The sequence below is a fragment of the Phoca vitulina genome, unplaced genomic scaffold (assembly GCF_004348235.1).
Source record: "Phoca vitulina isolate PV1807 unplaced genomic scaffold, GSC_HSeal_1.0 scaffold4, whole genome shotgun sequence".
Lineage (NCBI taxonomy): Eukaryota > Metazoa > Chordata > Mammalia > Carnivora > Phocidae > Phoca > Phoca vitulina.
In genome coordinates this window covers 72248941-72268827 of record NW_022589707.1, presented here as the reverse complement: position 1 = coordinate 72268827, position 19887 = coordinate 72248941, and the positions used below count along the sequence as shown (strand labels likewise).

General features: G+C 36.0%; 2 protein-coding genes across 4 annotated transcripts in view; both read right to left on the bottom strand.

Moving 5' to 3' along the window:
• Positions 1–19887, bottom strand: part of PCLO (piccolo presynaptic cytomatrix protein) — a 395644-nt gene that overhangs the window by 86653 nt on the left and 289104 nt on the right. For all 3 annotated transcript variants that reach the window (XM_032402272.1, XM_032402273.1, XM_032402274.1), the window contains exons 11-13: positions 1876–1984; positions 1271–1338; positions 289–503 (exon numbers count right to left, since the gene is read on the bottom strand). In XM_032402272.1, coding sequence (XP_032258163.1) covers positions 289–503; positions 1271–1338; positions 1876–1984 — 392 coding nt within the window. The remainder of the gene's footprint in view (positions 1–288; positions 504–1270; positions 1339–1875; positions 1985–19887) is intronic.
• On the bottom strand, positions 16561–17913 carry LOC116631095 (calmodulin-1-like). Its single transcript, XM_032402275.1, has one exon. It carries the CDS (start codon positions 17600–17602, stop codon positions 17264–17266), a length of 339 nt encoding a protein of 112 aa, XP_032258166.1. The 5' UTR covers positions 17603–17913; the 3' UTR covers positions 16561–17263.

The window sequence follows — 19887 nt, the reverse complement described above, 5'->3', positions numbered from 1 at the left end:
CTCAGATTTATGCAACAACTACAGAGAAAAAGAATCAGGAATTACAAAGCATTAGACACACTGTTCAAGTGCCTCATAATAATAACTGCTAAAATATTTTAAGAAATGTAGAAATATATCATCTTTATAACATCTTGATTAGTTATATATTAAGAAATGGAATTTTTTTTTGTTTCAATAAAATGAGAAATCACAAGGAAAACACCTTAGAAAATGATACTGGATTTCCTTTGTCCTCGTCTGAATAAAGAGCAAGAGAAAATAAGTAACTCAGAGGTCACTTCTCACCTTGCTGCTGCTGTGTTTCTTTTTGCTCACGGAGGGGGACCCTGGTTGCCCGGGGCTGGGAACAGAACTGGATCCCGCTGACGTAGGACCTGAATGAACGTGAGATCCTTTCTCCACAACGGACGACACAATCAGTGGAGACTGCTGCAACGAAACCTTCTGGAGCTCTGCTGCCAACTGCTTAGGGTCAACCCCTGGGGATTTCGCTTTATCCACTACAACAAAATGAAGTGACTATGTATTTCTCAGTTTCATAGGTACTGAATACCATGGAGCTTATGCGAGTTCTAGATGACAAGGTAATTTTACACGCACAGCTGTATGAAAAGTTCTGCAGGCCTGGGTCTGTTCTTTAGTGCAGTAACCCAGACTCTTAGAATGCTGGCTGTAGCAGAGAAAATGTTCAGTAAATATTTGTTAAACAAAAAGGGATGTTTCTCATGTAATAATCGATCTACATTTATAAGACTCTGGCTGTTAGCTCAGAAAGAGTTAAGTCTGTTTCATCACGTCCTTATGAAATTACATGTTGATTTTTTTCTTTATAAGAAAAAGGCAATCAAAAGATTCAAGAATGAGTGTTCTATAGTCTGGTTATGCTAAAGAGAATCAAGTATTATCTAAAAATTCCATAAACCCCAAGTAAATGGCTCCATGGATTAATCTGGTGGGATGAATTTATTTTTAAAGAATTAAAAATGTAAACTCACACAGCAAGAATTCTGTATGAATTTCTTTCATGGGTCTAACACGCAAGTATGTGTTTCCCTAGAATGCTAAAACGTAGCTGTATTGCTTTTGATTTTGTTTATGATTACATAAATAAATAAATAAACATCTATTGGTCTATAACTGCATCTTGCCCATACAGTATCAATGATTGTCTTTATATCTTCATCTACAGCTTCATGTGCCCCTATAACTACCTTTCAGTTACATCTTCACCTTAACCCACAGTGGAAAGCAGATGATTTTCACCTACCGGCTTTTGGTGGCTCGTGAAGTTCCAGGTGCTGGGGATTTTCAGAGTCTGACAGCATATTGAGGTCCCTAAAAATTAAAACAAAGATATTAAGAAAGAAATTGAGGAAACCAGAGACAAAAGGCCCTTTTTTCCAACTACCTTGATTTTTTTTTTCAGTAGGTAAATGAGAAGTGGTTAATGATATAAAGCAATTTCCAAGCATGCTCATCCTTCTAACCAAATACATATTTGCAATGCTGTTAAAAGTCAGCTGATAAAAATGATTATTTAAGGTGAAATCTTTATGGATTAAATGTAAGTTCATTTTGAAATACTATACACACATAAAATCTAAATGGGTTTAGGCTTTCATTTAAATGAAGCATGTTTCAGTAAAAGCATGAAAGGGGAGAACTACTGACATAATCAGACACAAAATTAGCTGAATTCTTTCTATGCTTTCGACTTTGATTCCGAGCACAAGAAATCTATAAAACTTGTATTCACTTTATTTTCTAATTACTGAAAATCTTGCTGACTGGCAAAGGTTCCACCTTAACAATTTTAAATTAAAAGTCATGAATAGCCAAAAAATGGAAACAAAAAGATGGGGAAAAACTCACAGTCTTACACATATTTCTGCTTCCCCACTTTGCTGACTAATGATACTCTGCACTTCTTCATACGTTTTAGAAGTTAAAGGAATTCCATTCCATTCCAATACTTGCATCCCTAAAGAGACAAATTCAAGTATAAAATTAAAAATGTGTTGTATTTCTAGTCAGAGTCCATAAGGCATAGAAGACATTTAAAAACCAACTCAGCACACCAATTCAGAGAGCATCAATTCAAAGTTCTCTGGAACATTAATGCCACATGTAGTTTGATTTCATCACTCACCTGAACACATCAAATGTGTCTACTACAACATGCAAAATGTTGCTTTTGAAAACTTATTAAATATTACCAAACACATGCATTTTGTTCACACTACTTTAATAAAGAAAACATTATTGAACATATATTGCTTAGGCCAATTTTGTGTAGGAAAAAAAAGCACCAATATAATTTTCCTATGGGGAACAAGCATCTAGAAGAGTATAAACTTCCATATTCCATAATGGAATGGGAGAGGTGGAAAAAAGTCATTAGTAGCTTGTTGTGAAGCTCCCCTTAAGAAGCTGTTATTGCTTCAACTTTGCTCAGATAAGACAGATTTCCACGTGGTATTTTTTTCTTTTTCTTCACTGCATGCAAGACATCCCTGAGTAGAATCAGCAGGCATGTTACAGAGAGGACAGCTTCATGGGTGTGTGTGTGTGTGTGTGTGTGTGTGTGTGTGTGTGTGGCCCGTGTGGTAGGACAAGGCCCCGGGCTTAGAAGGGCCCATGCTTGGTTTAACACATCATTGGCGCCATTTTGAAATTCTTAATAATGTTTCAACAAAGAACTCTATTTTGCACTGGATAGCGTCAATTATGTTCCTGGATTAATTAGAGGACATTTCATGTTTCCTCTCTGTCTAGAAAGATAATTTTCAGTAAAAAAATGTAGTAACAGTGTTTCAACATTTTAAATTTTGTTTCTTTGGTCCATTTTATATGAGCTATCAAAATAATTTAGGAGTACATATTTGGCATGAATCATATGGTCCTAATATGCCACTATGTGAATGGATAGAAATTAGATGAAACTATCCAAGTTATAGTGCCCAAATATTTGTGAATGCTACCAGCTTTACCTAATAAAAATCTGTATGCCATAATTAGGCTATAATTGAAATAAAAAGAAATACTTGAACAATTAGCTTTTCAATGAGCTTCACAGATGCCTATGTGAAATTCCCTATTGCAAACCATTGGCTTCAGTGGAAAACTTTAAACATGGCATAATTGAATCTTCAAAAGTTTTAATGATTTTGATATACACTGGAAAGCATATTACCAGTTGCAAACAAGTAAGGGAAATTCTTTTTACTACAGTGAAATGGCAAAAGAAGTCCATAAAAATGTCCACAATAACACAAACAAAAATGGCTTTTCTAGAACTTACTCCAACAAAACTTTATCTTCAGATGGGCCTTAAGTTTAATTCAACAATCCCAGGCTGTTGTACGTATAAAATGAGAAAATTACATAAGAGACAATGATGATACCACTAAAGAAAAATTTAGCACTACAAAAGGAAAAGCACACTGAAAAACACACTTTTTAAAAAAAGTCAGCATAAAGAGTATATTTATGTAAAGATAATTTTGAATTGAAACAAATTATAGTGTTATAATTGCATTGTCACTTTTCAGCAAGAGCATATTTTATGAAAATAAATAGCTGCATAATCTTCATGCTTCTTCTCTTGGATTAACTTGTTTATTTTTCACCTCTCAAAATAAAAGGGCAAATTTACAAGACATAATTACCCAATGAAATTAAAAAATGCTTCCAGTATTACAAAGGGAAAACTATTTAGAATCGTTAATAAAATTGCTGATAAAAACAACAACAGATAACTAGAAGCTTGCGTAGAAATAAACCTGAGGTCATAAACTACACAATCTGTTCTGTTCCATGATACACAGACTGAACTTCTTTTCTCTTCATTCAGTTTTCCACCAGAGTTTGTGCAGGACTGTGGTTCAAAAGATTTTGCCAGTACTTGGTTCCAATGGTGAGTATCAGATGCTACAGGGAATGTGATGACTTGCACATCATCCTTTAATAATACCTTTGCTATCTGTCACCTCTTCAAATCCCTACAAATCCTACAAGAACCATACTAAAATAACCAAGTGAATATAACCAATCACTCCTTACTAATTCATGACAAGGTTTTAATAATTGTGAGAATTAAGTATGATATGATTTCAAATACAATATTCTTGAAAAAAGTTCAAAATCCTCTAAACTATTTTAAAATGCAGTAAAAATTTGTTGAACATGATCATGCTACATTGAGGATCACTATGATAAATGTGATAAAGTACACTAAAGTAATATTTTATCATTTAATTGACTTGAATGGAAGCAGAGTCAATCCGAAGATAACCCTGTACTCTGACTTTGTTTTAGAAATAATTCCTGGAAGGCAGCATACACATGGATGGTTATATCAATTATTTAGCATTATGAGCAAACATTTACATTTTCTTTATATTTAAATTATATCAACATGTATATTAATGAATTGTTCAACTTTGAGAATGGACAGATGATGTTTCAATTATATTCCTAGAAAGTACCTATACTAATAGCTTTTAATAGGAAAACTAAGATCATCTGAATTTTTATTGAATGTGCAACAACTGATGACAGGATTTGCTGCTCAGAATCTTATATTTTAACATGTTATTTAAAACAAAAAAGATAATCAGGTAATGTTTGAATAAAAAATAACTTTTATAACTTCTAGGATTACTTAACTTATATCTCCTAAAACTAGTAAATGCTATTCTTTATAATGCACAATTTCATGTATGTTATTTCTTTGTCTATATTTAATATTTACCATTACATCACAAACATCTTATGGATTAAATTTGAGTTAACAGTTGAAATCTTATAGGTATATCCAAAAGTATATAACACAAATGCTCATGACTGTTTTTTTTTTTTTATTCCACAACTATTTTTTCAGCACCTAGTAAGTGGCAGGCGCTACACAATTAGTCACTTACGTGGTGATCACGACCTTGCATCTAATATTGTATGCTGTCATAAAAATTAATAAAAATGATACTCTACTAGAAAAAAACAGAAACATCTTAGCAGTTAGTAAAATTAAGATGATTCAGAGAGGAAGAATTTTAAAAGTGTTATAGGTATACATAAAAAGGCTCAGACTCATTAGTGATTAGAAAGTACAGATTAAAGCAATAATGACATACTAGTGAGCTCTCATCATCTTGCAAAAAGTTTAAAAGCCAGAAAATACCAGGTGTTGACCAGGATGGAGGATCAGGGGACCCGGACTCCAAAGGAGATTATACTTGCTGGATGGCTGTTCAGCTTTACCCCCACTCTGTGATGTGAGAATACTATGACTAAGTGTTAGGAAAATACAACAACTGCTTGTTTACAATTTATAAACATGTAATTATTTTAATGGGAATGCAGATAAGTACACCCCTCTGAAGGGCAATGAGGCAGAACATCATGAAATTAAACATATGTATACTCTATGATTCAGAAATCTTGCTGAGTGTTTATTTGTGGGAGGGGGCAGTATCAGGAGAAATGGGACAATGAGAGTATAGTAAGTGCTCAAGATGAAAACATCTGGCAGAGGGTGCAGGAAAAAGACCATACCAGGCGTTAACACCAAAAGGTGGATCCACCTTAAAACTACTTTCCAAGTAAAACCAAGTGAGAGACAGGATCTGTCTATAGGACAATGACATTTGATGTACATTAAAATGCTATTCATACCAAGTAACATTATATATTTAAAGAAAAATAACAGAAATTTTGTAAATTATAATAGTTGCTCATGAACAGAAGAAGGAAATGGGAAAAGAAAATGAGATAAAAGAAAATGAATAAATTAATGAACAAACAAAAAAACACAAAACCCACACACTCATACACACACACACACACACACACACACACACACACATACATACATGAGGGAAACTTACATGAACCAATGAGGCTGGCGTGCTATGGAATGAGAATCTAATGCCATTGGGGTAGCAGAACAGAACAAAACAAAACCCAGACTTAATTTAAAAATATACGTATATAATAAATTAATCATAATTTATTGTTTTGCACCTTTTCTCCACTGATATTGTTAACCATGACTATAGATTAATTTCCTAAATCTGGACATTTGCTCTCAAAAGTCTTTTATAAATTAGCAGCAGCAGCAGCAAAACAGAATTTGAAATGGTCATTTGCCTTGGCTTTCTGAATCGTGAACAAACCCTGCAAGTGAGTTTCAGGGGTCCAATATAGTGTCCACATCAGTTACACTAATTACTCGTTCATTTTCAAGTGATGGAATGTTAATAGAAGAGAAATACATAGATAGATGCATTTGATTCTTTTATAAAGTGATTTTTCAATATTTTAAAACTTTAACCAATTTATCCATTAACATAAAGGAAGGAAAGAAAAAAATGGTGGAAGAAACGAAAATCAGGAAGGGAAAAAAGAGTGGTGGGAAGGTATCTTTAGTAAAGGGAAAAAATAGTATTTGAATAACATCCTGCCTATTTAGAGGACAAAGGAGACTCCCTCAATCATGAGAAGACATTAAAAACCCAGATGTATTTTCCTGAGACAACTCATCTAGAAGCATACAATCTTAAGGTTGGCAAGTATCTTCTTGAAGGGCTAATATAATAATAATATTGCCATTTTTTGTCACTGTCATTATGATTGCTATTATCTTTACTCTTGGAATACATAGTTCGATCAAAACTTAAAACAGAGCCTTGGCACATAACATATATAAACCTGGAGCGACTTTCACTGAAGCAGTCTCTTTCTGCCTACTTTTTCCCTCCTCACTCTCCATACCCTAGAGATATCCTCAGGGACTTGCAGCAACCCTGTTTCCCTGGTTTACCTGAATGAGTTGAGTTTAAAATGACCTCACAGGGCTCTTGATGTAATAAGCACTGTGTGTTATATACAACTGATGAATCACTGAACTCTACTTCAGAAACTAATAATATACTATATGTTAATTAATTGAATTTAGATAAAATCAAATTTAAAAATAAAAATAAAAATAAAATGACCTCACAACTTGAATAGGGCATCAGAACAACTTCCATTACCAAGGACAATGTCTCTAGAGATACAGTGAAAGGAACATAATCTGAATTTCATTGAGAATGTAGTCTGGGGCGCCTGGGTGGCTCAGTTGGTTAGGCGACTGCCTTCGGCTCAGGTCATGATCCTAGAGTCCCGGGATCGAGTCCCGCATCGGACTCCCTGCTCAGCAGGGAGTCTGCTTCTCCCTCTGATCCTCCCCCCTCTCATGCTCTCTCTCTGTCTCATTCTCTCAAATAAATAAATTAAAAAAAAAAAAAAAAAAAAAGAGAATGTAGTCTGAATTGCTAAAAAGGGCTACAATAAAATGTTACATTTTGGTTTTTTAACCAATAGTCTAGTAATACTTTCAAATGCAATGACATATGTGTGTGTCTGATATTTAACATTAAAAAATTAAAATCTGCCCTTCTTTTAATAAGGGACATATGTGCTATTTTCAGGAAGATAAATATTTTTTCAGAAATGTGTTTTATGAACCAATGTCCTGCTGACTGCTGATACTTTCTCTTCTCCATAATCATATTGTGTTCACATTTAGCTTGGGTATTTACTAGCTGTTGTGACCTTCAGCAAACTGGTTAATTTGCCATCCTTGGCTTTCTCAAGGGAGATGATATTGCTAGATCACTCTTTTGGTTTATTTCTACTCTACTTTTGGTTTATTTCTATGACTATGGCACAGTGAAAAATCAACTGCTTGTCTACAATTTATGAAAATGCAATTTTTGAACTGGAGCTTTATATGAAGATTTGAACAAATAGTTTGGATCCTGAAACTTACACATTGTTTTTCATTATTTTTCCTTATCTACAAATTTTCCTTCTATATATACTAAGATGTTCAAGCACAGGAAACATGTCATCTAATTTTTCTCTTCTGCATTCCCCACATTTCCTCTCACTGCCCTCTGTGGTCATTGTTCAGGCTCTTGAGGCTGGTGTTGGATCCCCAGGGCCCCCAGGGAACATCCTATCTAGTTTATCTTCTCTGGGCATTGCCACCGGTTGGTTAACTCAGGGGCTGGAACATTCAATTTGTAGTCTGAATCTAAATTTGGTTTAAACTTAGATGCCAGGCGTGCCTGGGAGGCTCAGTTGGTTAAGTGACCGACTCTTAGTGTCAGCTCAGGTCATGTTCTCGGGTCGTGAGATCAAGCCATGAATCAGGCTCCACACTGAGTGTGGAGTCTGCTTGAGATTCTCTCCCTTTCTGCCTCCCCCCATTCTCTTTCTCTAAAATAATAAAAAAAATTTTAGTTACATGCCAAAGTACCTAGTGCTAATGCCATTCAAACTAAAATATGTTTTCAACCTAAAATACCAAAATTTTAACTCTATTAAGTTATACATTTTAAAAAATGTGATATATCACAATATCCTGTCTTCATAGTATAAAGATAATAGAATTAAGCTCATTAGAATATTTAATGTAAATTTTATAAATACACATTCTTCCAAGTTTCAGTAGTATTAAACATATATATATATATATATATGAGATTTGGGGTAACTTTCTACTTTTTTGCTTTAAACTATTGCATATTTTTAAATTGAGTAAACAAGCCCAATATAAATGAAACAGATTGTTAAGCAAAAGTATATGCTATGATAATACCACTGATAAGAGTTCTTTGAGTAATGTTATATAGCTTATATAGATATATAACGTGGGGCCTGAACTCAGGACCCTGAGATCAAGACCCGAGCTGAGATCAAGAGTCAGATGCTTAACTAACTAAGCCACCCAGGTTCCCAATTTTTCGATAGCTCATAATTAAAGAAATTGAATTCTGTATTCAAAACTGTCATTAATTTGGGATGGGGTCTTGAGCGATTCACTTTCCATGTTTCTTCTTTCATTCACACTTTTTATGAAAACAAGCAATTAAAATAAGCAAAGTATGGTGTGCATATATAAATTCTCAAATGAAATTAATTTACAAAAAAAAATTCTCACCACATTGTAAATAGAAAAAAAATACCTAAGAAACATCAAAGACTGTAGGTGAACAGTCTGGGCATACCCACTCTTTTTTTCTAGGTTGAATAAACTGAAATATTTAGAATCAATGACTTTTAAACTCACAGATCTAAAATAGGTTTAGTTCTAATCACAAAAAAACATAATTACAAAGAAAATAGATTATTAGATATTTTACAGCATTAATGGCTAACAATAAAGGTCATTGAAAAAGAATCATATAAATAAAATGTGTTGTAAAAGCAGGTCACAACTATTTTATAGACTCGTGTTATAAAGCAAGCAAGATCCTTGCAGATGCTCTAGCTTCCATTTCTTATAGAATACATTAGAAAGGTGAAACATGAGGTGACATGACTTCCAGTGTCACACAGTTAGTTAATGGTAGTGCAGAAGTATGAACGCCATCTATCTCTCAGGCCAATGCTAGCAACAGCAAATAGAAAATCTCATTCAGTTTATGCCAACTAAACCTACCTCGTAGGCCACCTAAATATAAATGGTGCTCAAATATGTTAAAACCTAGCACAAAGAACACATATGTTATTTATAATTCCATTTTAATTATAATAAAAAGATAATTTAAAAAATTGTATTATCTATAGGACAATTTTTAAAAGATTTTATTTATTTATTTGTCAGAGAGAGAGAGAGTGAGCACAAGCAGGGAGAGCGGCAGGCGGAGGGAGAAGCAGGTTCCCCAACTGACCAAGGAACCTGATGCGGGGCTCGATCCCAGGACCTGGGATCATGACCTGAGCTGAAGGCAGACACTTAACCGACTGAGACACACAGGCGTCCCTCTACATGACAATTTTATTTGAAGACTTTGACATGCAAAAAATGAAAAGACTGTTGAACAAACAGAAAGTTTTTGTGGGATGAACTATTTACAGTGGATAAAAAATGCCAATTAGGAATGACAAAAAAGGCTAATTGACTTTTTCATCTTTTCTCCACTCCACTCCCAGAAAATAAGCAAATATCACACTTACACAGACACACTGATGGGAAATTATGCGGAACACTGCTGTAAGGGAAAATAATGTAGGAAGGATTACCCAGTGTCACCAATTATCAAGGAAATTCAAATAAAAATCACACCTATTAGAATGGCCATTATCAAAAAAACAAGATAGTAAGTGTCGGTAAAGAGGAAGAGAAATTAGAATCTTTGTTCTCTGTTGGTTGGAATGTAAAATGGTACAGCCATTATGAAAAACAGTATGATGTTTTCTAAAAATTAAAAACAAAATTACCACAGGATCTAGCAATCCCATTTCTGGGTATTTATATAAAATAATTAAAATCAGGATTTCAAAGAGATAGTAGCACTCCCATGCTCATTATAGTTATAGACACAATAGTCAAAACATAGAAGTAACCTAAATATCCATTGATAGATAAATGGGTAAAGAAAACATGGTTTATACATATAGTAGAATACTGTTCAGCCCTTAAAAAGGAAAAAATCCTATATGAGACAAGATGAGCTATTGCAAATTCATGCTTTTTAAATAGAGTCAAGGCAAAAAGGGGAATATAATTAGCTGTGATTTATGGTTCAACTTGAAGAAGATTATCATGATAGGATTGTGTTTCTCATCACTATAACCTCTAAAATAATCTAGTATTGCAGTCCAATATTGGTATAGACGCTAACGTCACTCTATGGCTACAGTCTATGGTGTTTAGAATCAGATGTATTGTTTGAAACATACTAAAACAGAATGTGGCTGAATAAGACAGGAAAAAGGATATGGGTAGATTAGTAAAATTTTAATAATTCCAGGAAAATAATATAACATGTGGAGCTATCCAATGATAGGTATGTGATGTCAGCATCTCATCTGAAGTAGATTGAGGTTCATAAATTTATAAACTTTTCTTAATTTCCCAATTCATTTTGTTAGAACAAAATGGATGCTCTCAAGTGACTTTCTAATTCATGTATTACCAGACTAATCCGTTAAATAGAGTGTAACACACTAATCCAAAATGTAGCTTGGCTACAGGATGCGAATGTACATGATAAATGCTTGCCTTAACTGTTGCCTCCTCTCCTTTAAGTATCTCTAGTGAACCATTAAGGATTTTAACTTTAATTATGTCCTTAAACTTTTTTAATATTCATATATTCTGTATTGTTCTTTTTTAAAAATATTATTTAAATGTATCCCACTACTCAGACAACAGATTTCAAATTAATATACCATCACTTTATTCTAGGAAAGGAGTTTTCTAATAAATACAGGAGGTATCTGGATCAGGGGCAATATCATCACCATCCCCATCATCATCACCATCAATATCATCTCCCCTGAGAATTAACAAATATAAGGACAATATAAATTCCGTTTCAAACATTAGTTGACAGGTAGAAAGCACAGAACTTTGATTACTGAATTGTAAGTTTAAATCATTTCTAAAATCAGATAAAAAGAAAATTATATTTCTGAAAAGGAAAATTCTAAAAAGAAATCTTCCAAACAAAATTTAAAAGCAAAAGGTAAATGCAAATATACTTAGTGTATTGTATAAGAGAACAGAATGTTTCTTTTGACAAAGAAGTAGGGAGTTTTTATCCTGACCTAAGTACTCATCACTAGAAATATTACATGTTACAATATTACAACAATATTTTGCTTATTTTTGAGCCAAAGGTACTATTGTTATGAATGGTATAATCGAAATTAAAATGATGAACTTTTAATGTATAAATTCTTTCACCATTTGAGGAGCTAAAGGATATAAATAAAATAAAGAAGCCATTTCAAACAATAAAAAACATCAATAAAGATTTTATCGTCCTGAGAGAATCTTAAAGAAATAAAATGAATTAGGTGTTGTTACTTCATAAGAAGTGTCAATATTCTATTTCTTACTTATCAAAGAAGATTTAGAAAATAATTTACTTTGGCTTGAGAGATGTTCAATAAATAACGAATATCATGTGATGGCAGAATTTCATTCCAAAAAATTCTAAATCACTTTTAATTTGTAAAATATTTCTTTATTTTTTAAAGATTTTATTTATTCATTTGACACAGAGAATGCACATAAATGGACAGCGGCAGGCAGAAGGAGAGGGAGAAGTCTCCCCGCTGAGCAGGGAGCCTGATGTGGGGCTCCATCCCAGGACCCTGGGATCATGACCTGAGCTGAAGGCTTCACAACCGACTGCGCCACCCAGGCATCCCTGATATTTCAATATATATAATAATATACAACATATTATAATAACTGATTTTTCCACTGAAAAACAAGATTGCCTAAGAAGACAACATTTTTTAAAAAGATTTTATTTTATTTATTTTATTTTATTTTATTTATTTATTTATCTGAGAGAGTGTGCGCAAGCACGCGCATTTGTGGGGGAGGGAGGGTGAAGAGGGAGAGTGGAGGGGGAGGAGGCGGGGAAGTGAGGGAAGAGGGGGAGGGAGAATCCTGGGCTGATTCCCCAAGGAGCTCAGAGCACAGAGCCCAGCAGGGCTAGATCCCATGCCCCAAGATCATGACCTGAGCCAAAACCAAGAGTCGGAGGCTTATCCAACAGCCACCCAGGTGCCCCAGAAGCCAACAGTTTAACATCAATATCTATCCATTGATGTAAAACAAAACTCAATTATTTTCCCTCCAGCTCTCAAAAATTCATGTAGAGAAGTTATTTCTCCTAATTCATAAGCAAACATGATTACAACCATAAAAACTAATGGCAATTATATACTATATGAATTACAAAGGACGTTCGTACATACACCAGCTAATTATAAGAAGTCCTTTGGATTAAAAGAAGTAAAATCAGACCCATTTCACTTATGTTAATAGCATCAATATGAGACTTTATTTTTTTTTTTTACAAAATGATTTTGCCCACTTTTTCCTCATTTTATCTTCACAGTATTCTAGTAAAATATATGGGATAGGTGTAACTTACCCCTACTTTTACAGATGTGAAACCTCAGCTTTAGAAATTATATTTAGTTGTAGGGTGCCTGGGTGGCTCAGTTGGTTAAGCGACTGCCTTCGGCTCAGGTCATGATCCTGGAGTCCCTGGATCAAGTCCCGCATCAGGCTCCCTGCTCGGCAGGGAGTCTGCTTCGCCCTCTGACCCTCCCCCCTCTCATGTGCTCTCTCTCTCTCATTCTCTCTCTCTCAAATAAATAAATAAAATCTTAAAAAAAAAAAAAAAGAAATTATATTTAGTTGTAGTTCCACAAGCCAGCTCTCCCGATTCCTCATCTAAGTTCAGGAATACTGGCATTCTAAGGGCTTTTTTCCTGTTAAAGATACACAGAACCTAATTATAAAATCTTGACTATTTTTATAACTAATATTTTAGAATTAAGTGCAACATCAAAATAAGTGAATGTATTTAATTATGATAAAACTTACCACATCAAGTCAACAGATACTTAGTGTATGTCAGAGAGAGGACTAGATTCTGGGTCACTAAGGTCAATCAGTTATGACTCCTGACATGCTTTCTCCCAGGGAGGAGTAGGAGCATCATGGAAGGTAAACAAAACCCCGGCTCCAGGATTAGAGAACTCTGGGGGGCTGGTGGGTAGGAAGCTGAGAAATGGGACTGAGGATGGACCACCATGAGTTCTAACAGGTTGGTGTATGCCCACCACACACTGGGTAGGTCACAGCGAACTCGGACTCGATTCATTTAATAACATAAGACATAAGAGGCAAGGTTTACAATAATCTAATTGTTATTTTAACAACATTGTGCAGTTTGGAGAGGGCCTACACCTTTCTTCCCCTGTGGCCACTTCTGGAAGGTTCGGGTCAGTCTCTTCCATGTTTCACTCTGTAGGACTGTTAGGGTGTGTAGGGATTTATGTTTGAAAAATATGGGGGAGTGACTTTTGGCTTACTAATTCTGAATACTATGTATAGGAACACACGAATGAACACACTGAGGTCATTTTCACTGATCTGAAATTTAACACACATGTTGTATTGGGTATGTGTGTACACAAATATATACACAATGTAACAATAATTTATCATTATGTCCCTATTCCCACCTTGGTCTGAACAGCCATCGCATACCTGGATTACTTCTTTAGTTTCCTAACTGCTCTCTTTCTACCCTTTACTCCTTCAAACTATTCTAGTTACAGCACTTAGAGTGTTCCTATTTATTTTATATTAATTTTTTTAAAAAAGATTTATTTATTTATTTGGAGAGAGAGAGAGCACGTGTGCACACAAGCAGGGGGAGGGGCAGAGGGAGAGACAGAGAATCTCCAGCATACTCCCTGCTGAGTGCCCCAATGCGGGGCTTAGGGCTTGATCTCACAATCTTGAGATCATGACCTGAGCTGAAACCAAGAGTCAGATGCTCAAGTGGTGCCCAGGCAAACCCCCACCCCCTCCCTTTAAAAAAAAAAAAAAGATTTATTTATTTACTTGAAGAGAGAGAAAGAGAGAGTAGAGTGTTCCTATTTAAATGTCATTACGCTTGTGTGTCAGCCCAGGGGCTTCTCATCCCACATGAATAGAAGCTGAAGTCCGTACAACGGCCCACAAGACCCCATCTCTGTTGACTACTTTGACTGAAACTTCTGCTGTCCTCTCTTATATGTTCGCTAGCTCCAGCCACACTGGGCTCCTTGCTGTCTCAGTTTTCCTGCCCCACACCAGGCAGGATCTTGCTCTGGGTCTTTGCCCTTTTCATTTGTCTGCTGGAATACGGATAACTTCTGGCTCCCTCTTTCCTTTCCTTCGGGGCTTTACACCGTTTCTGCCTCCTTTGTGAGGCCCTCCATGAACATCCCCTCTAAAGTTGCAACCCCACCCTCCTACGTGCGTATCTCTGCTCCTTGTTGTATTTCTCTCCTTAGCATATACTACCATTTAATATAGGCTACTTATAAATAACTTTGCTATTTTCTGTCTTGCCTGCTAAAATGTACAGTCCATGCTTTCTTCATTTATGTCCCCACGGGATCAAGAGAGATCACTCTATATAGATAGCATGTACTAAAAAAAAAAAAAAAAAAAAAAATTATAAAAATAAAGGGATCACTCATAGACCTCAGCAGACTCAAGCACCATAAATGACAATGATGAGGATCTAGGAAAGACTAGAGAGTAAAAGAAAACAAAAGTAGCCTAAGAGAGAAATCTTATTTTCTTCCAGTGCTCAGTGTAACTTACTATACATATGAAAAGCCTTTAATCTGAATTCCTTCAGTGCTGGCATGAAAACCTAAAAACCTGCCTTTCCGCAGAATATTCTTTCTGCTTCAACACACATCATTCTATCTGGAACACAGCAGAATGCCATAACTATGTTGAACTATTTTAAAAATTAACAAATGGAATAAATGAAAGCCTGGAAAGCTCCGTTTCAGTTCCTGGACAGTTCCTTGCCTTGAGAAGTTTACACTCTGCTGTTAGAAATTACCCAAAGGTTACCTGGGATTCTTTGGGATGGGAGGAGGCATATCTGTAAGCTCCCTTTAGTGATTGTCCTGGTTCTAATGCATGTGGAATACACCAGTGTGTTCTGAATTTCTATATTCCTCTTATTGCAACTAAAAGAAAACATAAAGTGCCCATAAAAAGTCACTAAAGAAATGGCTTTTTTTTCCCTTTAAAGGTATCTTTCTCTTAGCTCTTCAGATTTATTTTATATTTTTATTCATTTAGACCCTCGTCAAATCTTACCTCCACAGTGAGTACCTTCTATCCACTACCTTTCTAGACTAAAGGCACCTTCAGAGCAGGGTAGCATCATATCATTCTGCATGATCCTAGGACAGACCTATGCAGGGTAGTTACTGAATACATGTTGTAACCCATATTTATTCTTCATTATTTCCGGTATTCCTAATAATAGCACCTCCACTCCCTCACAGCAACCTTCTCTCCAAACTTCCTGTTTTGTTTTTTTAACCTCTATCTAACTTTTCAGTATATTTTCATGGCACCCCAATAGGTTCTTACAGTTCTGCAGTACGCACTTCAGTGTCCTTCCTATTAAGAAACATCTCATGCAGGGATGGATTCAAGTTTTGCAGGGCCTGAGGCTTATGCAGTTTTAAGGAAAAATATAAAATTATGAATACAAAATGGGATACAAGTGAATATTTGTTAAAAGGACAAAAGAAACCACAACAAATGACAAATGCCGAAAAAGCAAGAGATGCCACAAACATCACCCCTTCCTCAGAACTTCCTGGAGCTGTGCAGGGGGCTTGTAGGTGAGGGAGGAGCCCTGAGACTTAACTTCCATTGGTGTCATAATTTCTCCATTCTGGTCTCATTTCTCTTTTCAGCCCATGTAATCACTCTCACCTTCTTCTTCTTCTTCTTTTTTTTTTAAGTTAATGGTCTTTTTTTATTGGGGAAAAAAAAGACTAGCATTTACAACTTGGAATGGACGTAAATTGTAATTTTTTGATCAACAATGTTGATGCTTGTGCTGAAGTCCACAGCCACAACCTACTCTGCTGGCTCCAAGTCATGGTTCAGGAGGTTTTAAAAAGAGTCCCAAGATGCTCCCTTGGTAAAGGTTTCTTTAAAAAAAAAAAAAATTGTGTGAATGGTGACAGCCTGACACCCATTTCGCTCTAGGACAACACGGGACAACGCTAAACCAACACACATGGCATGCCAGTGGGATGAGTGTCGTGGTCACCATGGGTGGGGGTGCCCGGAAGTGCGAGAGGGCCGTCCTGCTAAGTGAGGCTACGTCTAGACAGTTTATCCTTCACCCATTTTTCTGCACAGCATCCTGAGGTAAATCAATTTTAAATGTTTTGTTTTCAGTAAACCAGCTATGACAATTTATACTAACAAATTGAACTAGAACCCATTTGAAGAAGTTTTAAATTCGTTTTTTTCATTTTTTGTTTTTAATACAAGTGCCTGACTGTGCTCAATTGCCAAGCTGCATGCATGAAAAACTGGCCAGCCCAAACAGTGTATTAATCATGAGCAAATGGAACTGCAAGGAGTCCATTAGGTGCTTCCTTATCATTAAGGTAGTACAAGTACAAGTATTTATATCGTAAAACTGATCTGTAGCTTGATCTTTACTGGATAGGACCACCAACCAATACATGCAGATTTTGTGTGTGGACAGAAGGTACTTCTGACATTCAGTTTTGCTATATAGAAACAGAATGAGTAAATGAATTTTTTTTTTTTTTTTTTTTTTAAGAGGTAAGTAAAAGATTCTATTTGATTCTTCTAGAAGGGGGGAAAGGAGTTGAAAGTAGGCCTTCATTTTGCAGCCATCATCTGTACGAATTCTTCATAGTTGACTTGCTCATCTCCATCAATATCTGCTCCTCTGATCATTTCATCTACTTCTTCATCTGCTAGTTTTTCTCCTGAGTGGGTCATGACGTGACGTAGCTCCGCCGCGCTGATGTAACCGTTGCCATCCTTGTCGAAGACTCGGAATGCTTCGCGAATTTCTTCTTCACTGTCTGTATCTTTCATTTTTCTAGCCATCATAGTCAAAAATTCTGGGAAGTCAATGATGCCATTTCCGTCAGCATCCGCCTCCATCATATCCTGCAATTCAGCTTCTGTTGGGTTCTGACCCAGTGACCTCATGACAGTTCCAAGTTCCTTTTCTGTGATGGTGCCATCGCCATCTTTGTCAAATAGGGAGAAAGCTTCCTTGATCTCAGCAATCTCTGCTTCGGTCAGCTGATCAGCTTTGGTGCGAGCGAAGGGAAGAAGAGCGGAGGGAGCGGGGGTGGCTGCACCAGCGCAGGGGCTGTGAGGGCGGTGCGTCTCCGCTGCTGCTGCTAAGGCGCGCGATGTGCGCTCGGCTGTGCCGCCGCCGCCCCCCCTCCCCCGACTGCGAGTAACCAAGCCGCGCCGTGAGGCTCCCAGCACCACTGCCGAAGCCTCACTCTCACCTTCTGAATGCTAGTGCTTGAGTTTTCACTTATCCAACACACTCTGCTCATCATGGCTCACATGCTACCGTTTCACCTTCTCGTTCCAAACCTTTAACCATGTTTCTTCCCAAGGCTCACTCTTGCCCTGACATCACTTCACAAGGTAAAGTGTCTCCTAAGTATGCATGATAGAAGGGTCTAGAAGAGCATCCTGTACATTTAATGCCCAAGACCCATGGGCTTCTGTGCTTTGTCAAAAGTCCCGCACAAAAGGGGTTGATGAGAAAAATGAGTCCAGACACTGAGAGCCAGACATCTGACACCTACCTACACCACAGTTCTGCTCACTAACAAGATGTGTTTTCAGTGACTAACAGACCATGAAAGTTACATGAGCAGATAGTCATTGCATGTGTGTCCATAGATTTTAATCAGACATGAGATTTACTGATTAATAGACTGTTGATAAGAAGAAACATCTAGAAGCCTTTTCAAAGTTCAGCCAAAACTTTCGTTTTACAGTTAAAATGAAAAATGGCTTAATCACTTCAGGCATTAGGTGTTTGTCCGTTTTTAATTTATTCAGGCCTGTTAACTGAAATAATATATCCCTACAGTAGACAGCTCTAACAGCTCAGTGTTCCCCTACAGGAAGCCTGAACTTTGTAAGATTTATTGTCATCTATGAAAATAATTTGATTTGTCCTCAACAAAATAACTTCTATAGCTAGTCTAGTGCCTTGTAGTTAACAAAGCACACAAAATATATCGATTCCTTTCATTCCGTTAACCCTGTGAGATAGGTCTTGAAACCTCTTAATTGTACAGATGAGATAAAGGAGACTCAGAGAACACAAGTAACTTGACTAAAGTCACGAAGATGGCTTTAATTCCCAGTTTTCTGACCCAAGTTTGGTGCTTTGTTAATGAGAAATATTCTGTGTCCCTGCAGTTCAGAGATCAGAACTGACGATGGTCAATTATCTAAGCATGTGCAGAATTCAAGCTTAATACAGCAAATACTCTTCTTACCATCAAAGATCTCCAAAGTGAAAGTAAATATGATCTTTTCACTACTTATGTAAAACACTATGCCAAACACTGTATTCAATGTTTCTGGTACATTATTTCTAAATCTATTATTATCTCAATTTCCCTACTGAGAACACCCAAGTACTGAAAGTTAAACAACGTATCTATCCAGGCAGTTAAGTACAACAGCTGAATTTGAATCCTGACCTGTCTGACTTGAAAAACATTCTCTGTGTATGTGGGACATGCTAAAGCATTGGCTGATGAAGATCTAGTATGAATATTAAAGACAGTTCAGCATCCTTGCTTCCAAAATAACCATTTCAATTCACACATACACTGAAATGTAGCCTGTTACGGCATATTGACTAGACAAATCCAGAAATTTAAGCATAGAAGCAATTGTTCATCAAGAAGCAGTATCACCTCAATGTACATAAATATTTCAAGGTATGCTACCCTTGTTAATAAAGGCAATCAAATTAGGGTATGGATTATTACACTTACTAAAAAAATGTACAAAACAGGGCAATTATTTAGTTTTCTTGATATCCCTACCAGAAATATTATGACTCAAACATACTTTTCCTCTGATTAATTTCAAAATAAATGGATACAAAAGATAAATATATTTCTTTGTCCTGGCAACATAGCTAATCATTAATATCCTGACAAAGTAAGTCTGGTATCACTGCATCCTAAAAATAATACATTACGACCTACCAGTTCAGGTGCCCCAAGTTTATATTTTTCTTTCCACAAGATAGATTCCTAAATATTTATCAGAAAATCTTTGTATTAACATGAAATGTGATCTTTTGTCATGTGTGCCTGAGATAGCAGCTTGCAGGAATTTTGAGAAATCTCATACTAAGGACCAATCCGTACCTGGTAATCCCCCAGGACCAAGAACAAGGAAGCTCACTCATCTGTGTGGTGTGTTTCTTGATCTCCAACCTT